Source organism: Oncorhynchus masou, chromosome 6, assembly GCF_036934945.1.
Source record: "Oncorhynchus masou masou isolate Uvic2021 chromosome 6, UVic_Omas_1.1, whole genome shotgun sequence".
Lineage (NCBI taxonomy): Eukaryota > Metazoa > Chordata > Actinopteri > Salmoniformes > Salmonidae > Oncorhynchus > Oncorhynchus masou.
In genome coordinates this window covers 3946282-3964395 of record NC_088217.1, presented here as the reverse complement: position 1 = coordinate 3964395, position 18114 = coordinate 3946282, and the positions used below count along the sequence as shown (strand labels likewise).

At 42.8% G+C, this 18114-nt stretch overlaps 1 protein-coding gene across 4 annotated transcripts in view; it reads left to right on the top strand.

The window, feature by feature from the left end:
• nisch (nischarin) overlaps positions 1 to 18114 on the top strand; it is a 59970-nt gene that overhangs the window by 16188 nt on the left and 25668 nt on the right. The window contains exons 13-15 of one of the 4 annotated variants that reach the window (XM_064967410.1): positions 10215 to 10335; positions 12719 to 12843; positions 17502 to 17575. In XM_064967410.1, coding sequence (XP_064823482.1) covers positions 10215 to 10335; positions 12719 to 12843; positions 17502 to 17575 — 320 coding nt within the window. Of the gene's footprint in view, positions 1 to 10214; positions 10344 to 12718; positions 12844 to 17501; positions 17576 to 18114 lie in introns of those variants that run through there. The other 3 variants (XM_064967411.1, XM_064967412.1, XM_064967413.1) reach the window with 3 other exon arrangements.

Below are 18114 nucleotides of genomic sequence, written 5' to 3'. Positions count from 1 at the left end.
GGGGGTATTACAGTATTACTGATATATTTGGGGGGGTTATTACAGTATTACTGATATCTTTGGGGGGTTATTACAGTATCACTGACATCTTTGGGGGGGGGGGTTATTACAGTATTACTGATATCTTTGGGGGGGGTATTACAGTATTACTGATATCTTTGGGGGGGGTTATTACAGTATTACTGATATCTTTGGGGGGGGTTATTACAGTATTACTGATATCTTTGGGGGGGGTATTACAGTATTACTGATATCGTTGGGGGTTATTACAGTATCACTGACCTCTTTTGGGGGGGTTATTACAGTATCACTGACATCTTTTGGGGGGGGTTATTACAGTATTACTGACATCTTGGGGGGGGGTTATTACAGTATTACTGACATCTTTGGGGGTTATTACAGTATTACTGATATCTTTGGGGGAGGGGGGTTATTACAGTATTACTGATATCTTTTGGGGGGTTTATTACAGTATTACTGATATCTTTGGGGGGGGGTTATTACAGCATTACTGACATCTTTTTTGGGGGGTTATTACAGTATCACTGACATCTTTTTGGGGGCGTTATTACAGTATCACTGACATCTTTTGGAGGGGGGTTATTACAGTATCACTGACATCTTTTGGGGTGGGGGGTTATTACAGTATTACTGATATCTTTGGGGGTTATTACAGTATCACTGACATCTTTTGGGGGGGGGGGTTATTACAGTATCACTGACATCTTTTGGGGGGGGTTATTACAGTATCACTGACTTCTTTTGGGGGGGTTATTACAGTATCAATGACATTTTTGGGGGGGTTATTACAGTATCACTGACATCTTTTGGGGGGTATTACAGTATCACTGACATCCTTTGGGGGGGTTATTACAGTATTACTGATACCTCTGGGGGGGGTTATTACAGTATTACTGATATCTTTGGGGGAGGGTTATTACAGTATCACTGACATCCTTTGGGGGGTTATTACAGTATCACTGACATCCTTTGGGGGGGGTTATTACAGTATTACTGATATCTTTGGGGGTTATTACAGTATTACTGATATCTTTGGGGGTTATTACAGTATCACTGACATCTTTTGGGGGGGGGTTATTACAGTATCACTGACATCTTTTGGGGGGTTATTACAGTATCACTGGGGGGTTATTACATCACTGACATTTTTGGGGGGTTATTACAGTATCACTGACATCTTTTGGGGGGGGGGGTATATTGACAGTATCACTGATCTTTGGGGGGGGGGTATTACAGTTTGACATTTTTTTGGGGGGGTTATTACAGTATTACTGATATCTTTGGGGGAGGGTTATTACAGTATCACTGACATCCTTGGGGGGGTTATTACAGTATCACTGATATCTTTGGGGGGTTATTACAGTATTACTGATACCTTTGGGGGGTTATTACAGTATTACTGATATCTTTGGGGGAGGGGGTTATTACAGTATTACTGAAATCTTTGGGGGGGTTATTACAGTATTACTGACATCTTTTGGGGGGTTATTACAGTATCACTGACATCCTTTGGGGGGGGGTTATTACAGTATCACTGACATCTTTTGGGGGGTTATTACAGTATCACTGACATCTTTGGGGGGGTATTACAGTATCACTGACATCCTTTGGGGGGGGTTATTACAGTATCACTGACATCTTTTGGGGGGTTATTACAGTATTACTGACATCTTTTGGGGGGTTATTACAGTATCACTGACACTTTGGGGGGTTATTGATCATCATCTTTGGGGGGGGTTATTACAGTATCACTGACATCTTTGGGGGGGGGGGGTTATTACAGTATCACTGACATCCTTTGGGGGTTATTACAGTATTACTGATACCTTTGGGGGGGTTATAACAGTATTACTGATATCTTTAGGGGAGGGTTATTACAGTATCACTGACATCCTTTGGGGGTTATTACAGTATCACTATCTTTGGGGGGTTATTACAGTATTACTGATACCTTTGGGGGGGTTATTACAGTATTACTGATATCTTTGGGGGGTTTATTACAGTATTACTGATATCTTTGGGGGGGGGGTTAATACAGTATTACTGATATCTTTGGGGGGGGGTTATTACAGTATTACTGATATCTTTGGGGGGGGGGGGGTTAATACAGTATTACTGACATCTTTGGGGTGGTTATTACAGTATTACTGAAATCTTTGGGGGAGGGGGTTATTACAGTATTACTGAAATCTTTGGGGGGTTATTACAGTATTACTGACATCTTTTGGGGGTTATTACAGTATCACTGACATCCTTTGGGGGGGGGGTTATTACAGTATTACTGACATCTTTTGGGGGGTTATTACAGTATCACTGACATCCTTTGGGGGGGGTTATTACAGTATCACTGACATCTTTTGGGGGGTTATTACAGTATCACTGACATCTTTGGGGGGGGTATTACAGTATCACTGACATCCTTTGGGGGGGTTATTACAGTATCACTGACATCTTTTGGGGGGTTATTACAGTATCACTGACATCTTTTAGGGGGGTATTACAGTATCACTGACATTTTTTGGGGGGTTATTACAGTATCACTGATATCTTTGGGGGGGTTATTACAGTATTACTGGGGGGTTATTACAGTATTACTGATATCTTTGGGGGGGGGGTTATTACAGTATTACTGACATCTTTGGGGTGGTTATTACAGTATTACTGATATCTTTGGGGGAGGGTTATTACAGTATCACTGACATCCTTTGGGGGGTTATTACAGTATCACTGATATCTTTGGGGGGTTATTACAGTATTACTGATACCTTTGGGGGTTATTACAGTATTACTGATATCTTTGGGGGGGGGTTTATTACAGTATTACTGATATCTTTGGGGGGGGTTTATTACAGTATTACTGATATCTTTGGGGGGGGGGGTTAATACAGTATTACTGACATCTTTGGGGTGGTTATTACAGTATTACTGATATCTTTGGGGGAGGGGGTTATTACAGTATTACTGAAATCTTTGGGGGGTTATTACAGTATTACTGAAATCTTTGGGGGGGGTTATTACAGTATTACTGACATCTTTTGGGGGGTTATTACAGTATCACTGACATCCTTTGGGGGGGGGTTATTACAGTATTACTGACATCTTTTGGGGGGTTATTACAGTATCACTGACATCCTTTGGGGGGGGGGTTATTACAGTATCACTGACATCTTTTGGGGGGTTATTACAGTATCACTGACATCTTTGGGGGGGGGGTATTACAGTATCACTGACATCCTTTGGGGGGGGTTATTACAGTATCACTGACATCTTTTGGGGGGTTATTACAGTATTACTGACATCTTTTGGGGGGTTATTACAGTATCACTGACATCCTTTTGGGGGGTTATTACAGTATCACTGACATCTTTGGGGGGGGGGTTATTACAGTATCACTGACATCCTTTGGGGGGGGGTTATTACAGTATCACTGACATCCTTTGGGGGGGTTATTACAGTATTACTGATACCTTTGGGGGGGGGTTATAACAGTATTACTGATATCTTTAGGGGAGGGTTATTACAGTATCACTGACATCTTTTGGGGGGTTATTACAGTATTACTGATACCTTTGGGGGGGGTTATAACAGTATTACTGATATCTTTAGGGGAGGGTTATTACAGTATCACTGACATCCTTTGGGGGGTTATTACAGTATCACTATCTTTGGGGGGGTTATTACAGTATTACTGATACCTTTGGGGGGGTTATTACAGTATTACTGATATCTTTGGGGGGTTTATTACAGTATTACTGATATCTTTGGGGGGGGGTTAATACAGTATTACTGACATCTTTGGGGTGGTTATTACAGTATTACTGAAATCTTTGGGGAGGGGGTTATTACAGTATTACTGAAATCTTTGGGGGGGGGGTTATTACAGTATTACTGACATCTTTGGGGGGGTTATTACAGTATCACTGACATCCTTTGGGGGGGGGTTATTACAGTATCACTGACATCTTTTGGGGGGGGGGTTATTACAGTATCACTGACATCCTTTGGGGGTTATTACAGTATTACTGATACCTCTGGGGGGGTTATTACAGTATTACTGATATCTTTGGGGGAGGGTTATTACAGTATCACTGACATCCTTTGGGGGGTTATTACAGTATCACTGACATCCTTTGGGGGGGGGTTAATACAGTATTACTGACATCTTTGGGGTGGTTATTACAGTATTACTGATATCTTTGGGGGAGGGGTTATTACAGTATTACTGAAATCTTTGGGGGGGTTATTACAGTATTACTGACATCTTTTGGGGGGTTATTACAGTATCACTGACATCCTTTGGGGGGGGGGTTATTACAGTATTACTGATATCTTTGGGGGTTATTACAGTATCACTGACATCTTTTGGGGGGTTATTACAGTATCACTGACATCTTTTGGGGGAGGGGGGTTATTACAGTATCACTGACATCTTTTGGGGGGGGGTTATTACAGTATCACTGACATTTTTTGGGGGGGGTTATTACAGTATCACTGACATCTTTTGGGGGGGTATTACAGTATCACTGACATTTTTTTGGGGGGGGGGGGGTTATTACAGTATTACTGATATCTTTGGGGGAGGGTTATTACAGTATCACTGACATCCTTCGGGGGGGTTATTACAGTATCACTGATATCTTTGGGGGTTATTACAGTATTACTGATACCTTTGGGGGGTTATTACAGTATTACTGATATCTTTGGGGGGGGGGTTTATTACAGTATTACTGATATCTTTGGGGGGGTTATTACAGTATTACTGATATCTTTGGGGGGGGTTTATTACAGTATTACTGATATCTTTGGGGGGGGTTAATACAGTATTACTGACATCTTTGGGGTGGTTATTACAGTATTACTGACATCCTTTGGGGGGGGTTATTACAGTATTACTGACATCTTTTGGGGGGTTATTACAGTATCACTGACATCCTTTGGGGGGGGGGTTATTACAGTATTACTGACATCTTTTGGGGGGGTTATTACAGTATCACTGACATCCTTTGGGGGGGTTATTACAGTATCACTGACATCTTTTGGGGGGGTTATTACAGTATCACTGACATCTTTGGGGGGGGGGTATTACAGTATCACTGACATCCTTTGGGGGGGGGGGTTATTACAGTATCACTGACATCTTTTGGGGGGTTATTACAGTATCACTGACATCTTTTAGGGGGGTATTACAGTATCACTGACATTTTTTGGGGGGTTATTACAGTATCACTGATATCTTTGGGGGGGGGGTTATTACAGTATTACTGGGGGGTTATTACAGTATTACTGGGGGGGGTTATTACAGTATTACTGACATCTTTGGGGTGGTTATTACAGTATTACTGATATCTTTGGGGGAGGGGGTTATTACAGTATTACTGAAATCTTTTGGGGGGGGGGGTTATTACAGTATTACTGACATCTTTTGGGGGGGTTATTACAGTATCACTGACATCCTTTGGGGGGGGGTTATTACAGTATCACTGACATCTTTGGGGGGTGGTTATTACAGTATCACTGACATCCTTTGGGGGGGGGTTATTACAGTATCACTGACATCCTTTGGGGGGGTTATTACAGTATTACTGATACCTTTGGGGGGGTTATTACAGTATTACTGATATCTTTAGGGGAGGGTTATTACAGTATCACTGACATCCTTTGGGGGGGGTTATTACAGTATCACTATCTTTGGGGGGGTTATTACAGTATTACTGATACCTTTGGGGGGTTATTACAGTATTACTGATATCTTTGGGGGGGGGTTATTACAGTATTACTGATATCTTTGGGGGGGGGGTTTAATACAGTATTACTGACATCTTTGGGGTGGTTATTACAGTATTACTGAAATCTTTGGGGGAGGGGGTTATTACAGTATTACTGACATCCTTTGGGGGGGGTTATTACAGTATCACTGACATCCTTTTGGGGGGGGGTTATTACAGTATCACTGACATCTTTTAGGGGGGTATTACAGTATCACTGACATTTTTGGGGGGGTTATTACAGTATCACTGATATCTTTGGGGGGGGTTATTACAGTATTACTGATATCTTTGGGGGGTTTAATACAGTATTACTGACATCTTTGGGGTGGTTATTACAGTATTACTGAAATCTTTGGGGGAGGGGGTTATTACAGTATTACTGACATCCTTTGGGGGGGGGGTTATTACAGTATCACTGACATCCTTTGGGGGGGGGTTATTACAGTATCACTGACATCTTTTAGGGGGGTATTACAGTATCACTGACATTTTTGGGGGGTTATTACAGTATCACTGATATCTTTGGGGGGGGGGGTTATTACAGTATTACTGATATCTTTGGGGGGGGGGGGGTTATTACAGTATTACTGATATCTTTGGTGGGGGGGTTATTACAGTATCACTGACATCTTTGGGGGGGGGGGTTATTACAGTATCACTGACATCCTTTGGGGGGGGTTATTACAGTATCACTGACATCCTTTGGGGGGGGGTTATTACAGTATCACTGACATCCTTTGGGGGGGGGGGTTATTACAGTATCACTGACATCTTTTAGGGGGGTATTACAGTATCACTGACATTTTTTGGGGGGTTATTACAGTATCACTGATATCTTTTGGGGGGGGTTATTACAGTATTACTGATATCTTGGGGGGGGGGTTATTACAGTTACTGATATCTTGGGGGGGGGGGGTTTATTACAGTTACTGATATCTTTGGGGGGGGGGTTATTACAGTATCACTGACATCCTTTGGGGGGGGGGTTATTACAGTATTACTGATATCTTTGGGGGGGGGGGGGGTTATTACAGTATCACTGACATTTTTTGGGGGTTATTACAGTATCACTGATATCTTTTGGGGGGGGTTATTACAGTATTACTGACATCTTGGGGGGGTTATTACAGTTACTGATATCTTGGGGGGGGGGGGGGGTTATTACAGTTACTGATATCTTTGGGGGGGGGGGGTGTTATTACAGTATTACTGATATCTTGGGGGGGGGGGGGTTATTACAGTATCACTGACATCTTTGGGGGGGGGTTATTACAGTATCACTGACATCTTTTTTGGGGGGGGGGTTATTACAGTATTACTGGCATCTTTGGGGGAGGGGTTATTACAGTATTACTGACATCCTTTGGGGGGGGGTTATTACAGTATCACTGACATCCTTTGGGGGGGGGTTATTACAGTATCACTGACATCCTTTGGGGGGGGGGGGGGTTATTACAGTATCACTGACATCTTTTAGGGGGGTATTACAGTATCACTGACATTTTTTGGGGGGTTATTACAGTATCACTGATATCTTTGGGGGGGGTTATTACAGTATTACTGATATCTTTGGGGGGGGGGGGTTTAATACAGTATTACTGACATCTTTGGGGTGGTTATTACAGTATTACTGAAATCTTTGGGGGAGGGGGTTATTACAGTATTACTGACATCCTTTGGGGGGGGGGTTATTACAGTATCACTGACATCCTTTGGGGGGGGTTATTACAGTATCACTGACATCTTTTAGGGGGGGGTATTACAGTATCACTGACATTTTTGGGGGGTTATTACAGTATCACTGATATCTTTGGGGGGGGGGTTATTACAGTATTACTGATATCTTTGGGGGGGGGGGGGGGGTTATTACAGTATTACTGATATCTTTGGTGGGGGGTTATTACAGTATCACTGACATCTTTGGGGGGCGGGGGTTATTACAGTATCACTGACATCCTTTGGGGGGGGGTTATTACAGTATCACTGACATCCTTTGGGGGGGGGTTATTACAGTATCACTGACATCCTTTGGGGGGGGGGTTATTACAGTATCACTGACATCTTTTAGGGGGGTATTACAGTATCACTGACATTTTTTGGGGGGTTATTACAGTATCACTGATATATTTTGGGGGGGGGGGTTATTACAGTATTACTGATATCTTGGGGGGGGGTTATTACAGTTACTGATATCTTGGGGGGGGGGGGTTTATTACAGTTACTGATATCTTTGGGGGGGGGGGGTTATTACAGTATCACTGACATCCTTTGGGGGGGGGGTTATTACAGTATTACTGATATCTTTGGGGGGGGGTTATTACAGTATCACTGACATTTTTGGGGGTTATTACAGTATCACTGATATCTTTTGGGGGGGGGTTATTACAGTATTACTGACATCTTGGGGGGGGTTATTACAGTTACTGATATCTTGGGGGGGGGGGTTATTACAGTTACTGATATCTTTGGGGGGGGGGTGTTATTACAGTATTACTGATATCTTTGGGGGGGGGGTTATTACAGTATCACTGACATCTTTTGGGGGGTTATTACAGTATCACTGACATCTTTTTTTGGGGGGGGGTTATTACAGTATTACTGGCATCTTTGGGGGAGGGGGTTATTACAGTATTACTGACATCCTTTGGGGGGGGGTTATTACAGTATCACTGACATCCTTTGGGGGGGGGTTATTACAGTATCACTGACATCCTTTGGGGGGGGGTTATTACAGTATCACTGACATCTTTTAGGGGGTATTACAGTATCACTGACATTTTTGGGGGGTTATTACAGTATCACTGATATCTTTGGGGGGGTTATTACAGTATTACTGATATCTTTGGGGGGGGGGGGTTTAATACAGTATTACTGACATCTTTGGGGTGGTTATTACAGTATTACTGAAATCTTTGGGGGAGGGGGTTATTACAGTATTACTGACATCCTTTGGGGGGGGTTATTACAGTATCACTGACATCCTTTGGGGGGGGGGTTATTACAGTATCACTGACATCTTTTAGGGGGGGGTATTACAGTATCACTGACATTTTTTGGGGGTTATTACAGTATCACTGATATCTTTGGGGGGGGTTATTACAGTATTACTGATATCTTTGGGGGGGGGGGGGGTTATTACAGTATTACTGATATCTTTGGTGGGGGGGTTATTACAGTATCACTGACATCTTTGGGGGGGGGGGGGGGGGTTATTACAGTATCACTGACATCCTTTGGGGGGGGGGGTTATTACAGTATCACTGACATCCTTTGGGGGGGGGGGTTATTACAGTATCACTGACATCCTTTGGGGGGGGGGGTTATTACAGTATCACTGACATCTTTTAGGGGGGTATTACAGTATCACTGACATTTTTTGGGGGGTTATTACAGTATCACTGATATCTTTTGGGGGGGGGGGGGTTATTACAGTATTACTGATATCTTGGGGGGGTTATTACAGTTACTGATATCTTGGGGGGGTTTATTACAGTTACTGATATCTTTGGGGGGGGTTATTACAGTATCACTGACATCCTTTGGGGGGGGGGGGGTTATTACAGTATTACTGATATCTTTGGGGGGGGGGGGTGTTATTACAGTATCACTGACATTTTTGGGGGTTATTACAGTATCACTGATATCTTTGGGGGGGGGTTATTACAGTATTACTGATATCTTGGGGGGGGGTTATTACAGTTACTGATATCTTGGGGGGGGGGGGGTTATTACAGTTACTGATATCTTTGGGGGGGGGTGTTATTACAGTATTACTGATATCTTTGGGGGGGGGTTATTACAGTATCACTGACATCTTTTGGGGGGTTATTACAGTATCACTGACATCTTTTTTTTTTTTGGGGGGGGGGTTATTACAGTATTACTGGCATCTTTGGGGGTTATTACAGTTACTGATATCTTTGGGGGGGGGTTATTACAGTATTACTGATATCTTTGGGGGGGGGGTTATTACAGTATCACTGACATCTTTTTGGGGGGTTATTACAGTATCACTGACATCTTTTGGGGGGTTATTACAGTATCACTGATATCTTTGGGGTGGTTATTACAGTATTACTGATACCTTTGGGGGGGTTATTACAGTATTACTGATATCTTTGGGGGGGGTTATTACAGTATCACTGACATCTTTTTGGGGGGGGTTCTTTCCCCCCCAAATAAATGGTAATATCCTTTTCCTTGCTAACTGTAAAGAGGTCTATCTAAAATGAACCATTTACTATAGTTTTGAATGCAGCTAGCCTGAGTCCCAGATCTGTTTGTGTTGTCTTGCCTGTAACAATGTCATAGGAGTTGGCAAAACAGCACATTGACACCTATGTTATAGAACAATATGTTGATCATATAGAATATTCCTCTATATTATATGTTGACTAAAGCGAAGCCTGCTGGTGTGTTTGTCAGATCAGTGAGGACTCCAGGCTGTCTGGTGGTGGACCTTCCATCTCCTCCTCTGTCGCTGCCGCCTCTTCCTCCTCTTCCTCTCTCCTCTCCTCAGCCCTAGCCCCAGCCTGCTCCAGCCAAGGTAATCATGTATGTATCAGGCTGCTGGGTGGGGCCTGCTCTGCTCCTATAAGCTCTAGCTCTCTCAACACTACTCTCTCTCTCTCTCTCGTTCTCTCTCTCTCTCTCGTTCTCTCTCTCTCTCGTTCTCTCTCTCTCTCTCTCTCTCTCTCTCTCTCTCTCTCTTAGCAGCTCTATACCAGTCACTGTGTTTAAGGTAGACTCAGCGAAATGACGTCATCACGAGCAGCACTGATGATATTGCGAAGAGCGAGATGCACGACTTCGCTCTCACACAGTCACACATAGTATCTGCGCATGTGCACACGTTTGGTTCATGCTGTTACAGCGTGGTAGCAACAGGACCAAAACAGTGGAGAAGTTGAGTCTCGTGCTTCAACGCTCTTAAACAGAGTGTACACTACACGATTTTGGCCCCGATTTTAGCTTTCTCAGACTAGTTTTTGAGATGGGAGACCAAAGCCCCATGTCCTTGCCTACTCAGGGCACGCGGTCGTCACCGAAGCTTGTTTTATGTACTGTGTTTTTTTATATCACCTTTATTTAACCAGGTAGGCTAGTTGAGAACAAGTTCTCATTTACAACTGCGACCTGGCCAAGATAAAAGCATAGCAGTGTGAACAGACAACAACACAAAGTTACACATGGAGTAAACAATAAACAAGTCAATAACACAGTAGAAGAAAGAGTCTATATGCATTGTGTGCAAAAGGCATGAGGAGGTAGGCGAATAATTACAATTTAGCAGATTAACACTGGAGTGATAAATGATCAGATGGTCATGTGCAAGTAGAGATACTGGTGTGCAAAAGAGCAGAAAAGTAAATAAATAAAAACAGTATGGGGATGAGTTAGGTAAATTGGGTGGGATATTTACTGATGGACTATGTACAGCTGCAGCGATCGGTTAGCTGCTCAGATAGCAGATGTTTGAAGTTGGTGAGGGAAATAAAAGTCTCCAACTTCAGCGATTTATTGTTTTTTATTTATTTTCCCCAATTCGTTCCAGTCACAGGCAGCAGAGAACTGGAAGGAAAGGTGACCAAATGAGGTGTTGGCTTTAGGGATGATCAGTGAGATACACCTGCTGGAGCGTACGCTACGGGTGGGTGTTGCCATCGTGACCAGTGAACTGAGATAAGGAGCTTTAACTAGCATGGACTTGTAGATGACCTGGAGCCAGTGAGTCTGGCGATGAATGTGTAGCGAGGGCCAGCCGACTTGAGCATACAGGTCGCAGTGGTGGGTGGTATAAGGTGCTTTAGTAACGAAGCGGATGGCACTGTGAGTAGAGGGTTGGAAGCTATTTTGTAGATGACATCGCCGAAGTCGAGGATCGGTAGGATAGTCAGTTTTACTAGGGTAAGTTTGGCGGCGTGAGTGAAGGAGGCTTTGTTGCGAAATAGAAAGCAGACTAGATTTGATTTTAGATTGGAGATGTTTGATATGAGTCTGGAAGGAGAGTTTACAGTCTAGCCAGACACCTAGGTACTTATAGATGTCCACATATTCTAGGTCGGAACCATCCAGGGTGGTGATGCTAGTCGGGCGTGCGGGTGCAGGCAGCGAATGGTTCAAAAGCATTCATTCGGTTTTACTTGCATTTAAGAGCAGTTGGAGGTCACGGAAGGAGTGTTGTACGGCATTCAAACTCGTTTGGAGGTTAGATAGCACAGTGTCCAAGGAAGGGCCAGAAGTATACAGAATGGTGTCGTCTGCATAGAGGTGGATCAGGGAATCGTTTAATGTGGGCGGGTCAGTGACGCAATCTTAGGGCTAATGATCTTGTATTTGAGCAGTCCCAGACGTCACACCCTGAGACACAGCTCTTACTAATACATCACTACTCCCCCTTAGACACACAGTAATGTTGTAACTCTTACCACTGTGCTTTAACCGAATGCTCACACTAAAGACACTTTGAAGACACAGCTCTTACTAATACATCACTACTCCCCCCTTAGACACACAGTAATGTTGTAACTCTTACCACTGTGCTTTAACCGAATGCTCACACTAAAGATACTTTGAAGACACAGCTCTTACTAATACATCACTACTCCCCCCTTAGACACACAGTAATGTTGTAACTCTTACCACTTTAACCGAATGCTCACACTAAAGACACTTTGAAGACACAGCTCTTACTAATACATCACTACTCCCCCCTTAGACACACAGTAATGTTGTAACTCTTACCACTTTAACCGAATGCTCACACTAAAGACACTTTGAAGACACAGCACTTACTAATACATCACTACTCCCCCCTTAGACACACAGTAATGTTGTAACTCTTACCACTTTAAACTCACACTAAAGACACTTTGAAGCGATGCAGTATACATTTCAGATCACTGTTTAAATGTTTTTGTTTGTTCCAGAATTGATATGTAAAGAAGAAGGCTTTGTTACCCCTACAATATTGACTCCTGTGGATTTTATTGCACTTGATACCCAGCGATGCTATGATGATGTAAACACACTGCCTTGTGAGGAACAACTGCAGGTGAGGTTTTTTTCTCCCATCTGATTATACACAACAACAACAAAAAACATTTTATTATGACGTTTTCACGATTTATTTTGTAATATGGAAACTGCTGCAAGAAAAATAACGTTTAGTTTCTTTGTGAACGTACTGTTTAAAAAAATTATAATAGTGATTCTTAAAACATAAAGTAATATAAAATTCATTACATACTGCATGTAAAATTGTCCAAAAAAACAACCTGAACTCAGGGGTAGACGTAACATAGTAAACGAAAATCTGGAGTACTGAAATTAGTATGATATGTTACATTTGGTATGGTATGTATGTAACAGTATAACTTTAGGCCGTCCCCTCGCCCATACCCAGGCGCGAACCAGGGACCCTCTGCACACATCAACAACAGTCACCCACGAAGCATCGTTACCCATCGCTCCACAAAAGCCGCGGCTCTTGCAGAGCAAGGGGAACTACTACTTCAAGGTCTCAGAGCAAGTGACGTCACCGATTGAAACGCTATTTAGCGTGCACCACCGCTAACTAAGCTAGCCATTTCACATCCGTTACATGTATACATTTGTGGATGTCCATTATCCATTTGGTATGATATGATACCAATTACAATTCATATGATGTAACAAATGATCATTCGTGCAATAAGTTACGAATTGCAATTCGTGCAATAAGTTACGAATTTGCAATATGTATATTTTACAAATTCCATTTTACCTAGGTTGCTAGTTGGCTAACGTTAGTTAGCTGGCTAATGTTAGCTATCCAATGAATTAAGGTTAACTTTATGGGAAGGGTTAGCTAACAGGCCAAGTAGTTGCAAATTTACTAAAATACTAAAGTTGTCCGTGATGAGATTCATGACACGCAACCTTAGGGTCGCTTGGCGTTCACGTTGTACACCTACCCATCCAACCCCACCACCCTCCTTTCCTTTTCGCCTTGAGGAAACTTCGGCCCACAATTAAAAAGTTGTGACATACCCTGGTATAGCGTGCCGTGGTGTGGAATGGTGCTTTACAGTTCGTGCTTTTAATGCTCGTTTTAACCACCAGAGGCCACCTTTAAACACATTTACTAAATTTATCGATATGGGCTTTTGTAGCCGAGCATGCAATTGTGAATGAACTTTATGATTCAAATTGAATTATAGATTTCATTGTAGTCCTATAGGAAGGAGATCAGTCAAGCTGAGTCCCAATATGGGCAGAATATCGTATGAAATATTTGGATGGTTAAATGCCAACATTTGGTTTGTGTATCAGATTTTGGGAATTGTTCAAGTTTAATTCGGAAAGTATTCAGACCCCTTCCCCTTTTTTCCACATTTCGTTACGTCGTATTCTAAAATGGATTAAATAAAAACACATCTGTCCTATATACAATACACCAAAATGACAAAGTGAAAGCAGGGTTTTAGAAATGTTTGCTGATTTATACAAAATCAAAAAACGGATACCTTATTCACATAAGTATTCAGACCTTTTGAGACTCCAAATTCAGCGCAGGTGCATCCTGTTTCCCTGGATCATCCTTGATGTTTCTACAACTTGATTGGCGTCCACCAGTGGGTAGGGCTGTTGCGGTGACCGTATTACCGCCACACCGGCGGTCACGAGTCATGAAGCCAGTCAAATGCCACATGACCGTTTATAGTCACAGTAATTAGGCTTCTCCAAGTTCGAATGCTGCTGATGGTTGTTAGTAACCTACCAAACTTGTTAACTACCTGGTACTCAGCACTCTATTGTCCCTCTAATCACTCTGACATCAATGCAAATGTATCAAATCTAATCAAAACTTCATGAGAGCCCATGAGCTCATGTTGCACAACATTTCTATAGGCTATGCAATTGCAGGGGGAAAACAGAGTGATGGCCTCTAATAAAAAGAGGAGGATTCCATCAGCTTTCTATAGACTAGGCCTACTATATTTATTTCTCAACTTTCCTAATATTAAACACTTGTCTTCTCTTTATAACAGGAGTATAGCCTACCTGGCATAAAAATGAACCACGGAATAAGCGTCCTCCATTCTCTATTTTCTCTTAATGGTACATTTGCGCTTATAGCCTACTACCATGTGCGCATTGCTGCGATAATAGTGTGAAGAAATAGCCTAATAGTTTATCAACATTTTAAGCCAAACGTTCTGATCTATTGCGTCAGCCACATTGCTTAAAACAGTTTTTTTTTATGCTAGTGGTTTTATTAATTTGGGATCTATCGCATCCCACAACTGTCCCAGAATATGTTTGGAATATGTATTTCTCTCAAAGAATAGGTAAACTTTTGTACTATAGGAGATAGTAGGCTAGGGCTTTTGCTGCTCGTTAGGACTTTTCATCTTGTTCGCTGACGAAAAAGTAAATGTGGACATTTCTTCCAATATCTTAAATATGCACCTCGGAACTGAAATGAATATACGAAAGGAAACACGGAAGGAATGCACGCAGTTGCGTCTTCACTTGTAACCTGTGAGAAAGACCCGATCACGCTTCGGGTTGCGCAGCACACTCAGGGAGAAGGGCAAAACACCAACACTCCGGGCCGAGAAAGGCATGGATTTTCTTAGGGTGCTTTACGGCTACAAAGGGATTCGCCGTGAAATTCGAGAATATCAAGTGTCAAATTGTGAGACTATTGTCGTGTGTACATCCTGTGCAAAAAAAAGTAAGCAGAGCTCATGCCTTTCAAGCAACTTTTTTCAAATCATCATTAGTCTCATCGTGCTGGCCAAACTGAGCAATCGGGGGCGAAGGGCCTTGGTCAGGGAGGTGACCAAAAACCCAGATTGTCACTCTGGCAGAGCTCCAGAGTTCCTCTGTGGAGATGGTTGTCCTTCTGGAAGGTTCTCCCATCTCTGCAGCGCTCCAGCAATCAGGCCTTTATGGAGTGGCCAGGTGGAAGCCACTCCTCAGGAAAAAGGCACATGACAGCCCGCTTGGAGTTTGCCAAAAGGCACCTAAAGGACTCTCAGACCATGAGAAACAAGATTCTCTGGTCTGATGAAACCAAGATTGACCTGAATGCCAAATGTCACATCTGGAGGAAACCTGGCACCATCTCTACAGTGAAGCATGGTGGTGGCAGCATCATGCTATGGGGATGTTTTTCAGCAGCAGGGAGATGAGTCAGGGTTGAGGGAAAGGTGCAAAGTACAGAGATGAAAACCTGCTCCAGTGTGCTCAGGACTTCAGACTGGGACGAAGGTTCATCTATATATCTTGTTATGTTGGCTGTAGGCTTTCATTAGGGCAAGGCTCTTTTCAAAGCGATTTTGAGTTGACAATGTGCTGTATTTCGTGGAAATATCGGCTACAGTCCAGTCAAATCCCATTGTATTGGTCTCATACACATGGTTAGCAGATGTTAATGGGAGTGTAGCGAAATGCTTGTGCTTCTAGTTCTGACACTGCAGTAATAGCTAACAAGTAATCTAACAAATTCACAACAACTACCTAATACACACAAATCTAAAGGGATGGAATAATAATATGTACACATAAATATATGGATGAGCGGCATAGACAAGATGCAGTAGATGGTATAGAATACAGTATATACGTATGAGATGAGTAATGTAAGATATGTAAACATTATTAAAGTGGCCAATGATTTCAAGTCTGTATGTAGGCAGCAGCCTCTCTGTTAGTGATGGCTGTTTAAAGATAGAAGCTGTTTTTCAGTCTCGGTCCCAGCTTTGATGCACCTGTGCTGACCTCGCCTTCTGGATGGTAGCGGGGTGAACAGGCAGTGGATCGGGTGGTTGTTGTCCTTGATGATCTTTTTGGCTTTTCTACGACATCGAGTGTTGTAGGTGTTCTGGAGGGCAGGTAATGTGTCCCCGGTGGGTGATGCGTTGTGCAGACCGAACCACCCTCTGAAGAGCCTTGCGTTGCAGTTGCCGTACCAGGATGCTCTCAATTGTGCATCTGTAAATGTTTGTGAGGGTTTTAGGTGACAAGCCACATTTCTTCAGCCTCCTGAGGTTGAAGAGGCGCTGCTGAGCCTTCTTCACCACACTGTCTGTGTCGGTGGACCATTTCAGTTTGTCTGTGATGTGTACGCCGAGGAACATTAAAACTCCCCACCTTCTCCACTGCTGTCACAGTAGTAATACAGTCCAGTGACATCTTCTTTTGACTGAAAAAAAATAATAAAAAAATAGGTGTATTTCTTTCCCTCAGGGCTGTTGGGTGCGCGGGACAGAGGAAGAGCAATTCTTAAGCTTATTGTTCTAATATCAATCACCATCTTCTTTGTCATCAGTCATGTGCACACTTATCCGTTTCTATCGGGTTTCCATCTGCCGTTCATTCAGTGAGGAGAGACGCACATTAGTTCCCTGGGTACAAACGCTTACACCTTAACCCAAAAGAATAATGAGCGTTCTAATCCCCCCCCCCCCCACCCACCCCTTTGCGGTGACACAATATCCCGTACTGTACCGTCATTTACGTGTGTAACCATCTGTCGTACCACATCAAAACGTAACCTAATAGTGTCCCGGCTGTACCTCTTTACAAAGTTTATTTTAAAGTTTTTATTTAGTCTATAAGACTGGGAGGACCCAGGCACTCTGCATGATATTACATTGTCTTTGCGGGTTGCAATGTTCAGTGGAGTAACATCTTAAATGTTACGCTTTGTTATTGTTCCAGGTTACCAGCCACCAACCTGATGCTGATTCTAGTTCTTTTGAACGCTCCAGTACCCAACAGAACCAGAACAGTAGGTACGTTGTGAAGCACGCAGCTTGTAAACATCATTTTACACTGAAATAAACCATTTCAATCATTCTTTCACCCACCCACCCACTCATTCATTCATTCGTTCAATCATTCTTTCACCCACCCACTCATTCATTCATTCGTTCAATCATTCTTTCACCCACCCACTCATTCATTCATTCGTTCAATCATTCTTTCACCCACCCACTCATTCATTCATTCGTTCAATCATTCTTTCACCCACTCATTCATTCGTTCAATCATTCTTTCACCTACCCACCCACTCATTAATTCGTTAAATCATTCTTTCACCCACTCATTCATTCATTAGTTCAAACATTCTTTCACCCACCCACCCATTCATTCATTCAAGATGTGTTGTTTCTGTACTGTTTGTCTCCATGTCTTCACTAATGTGACATGTAGTTAAAATGGAGGCCGGTGACATGTAGTTAAAATGGAGGCCAGGTTTATACACTAACCTGTCAGGAGGAGGCGCTAGATCCCTCCAGAAATATCGGTAGACAGTTGATGAACGTCAACC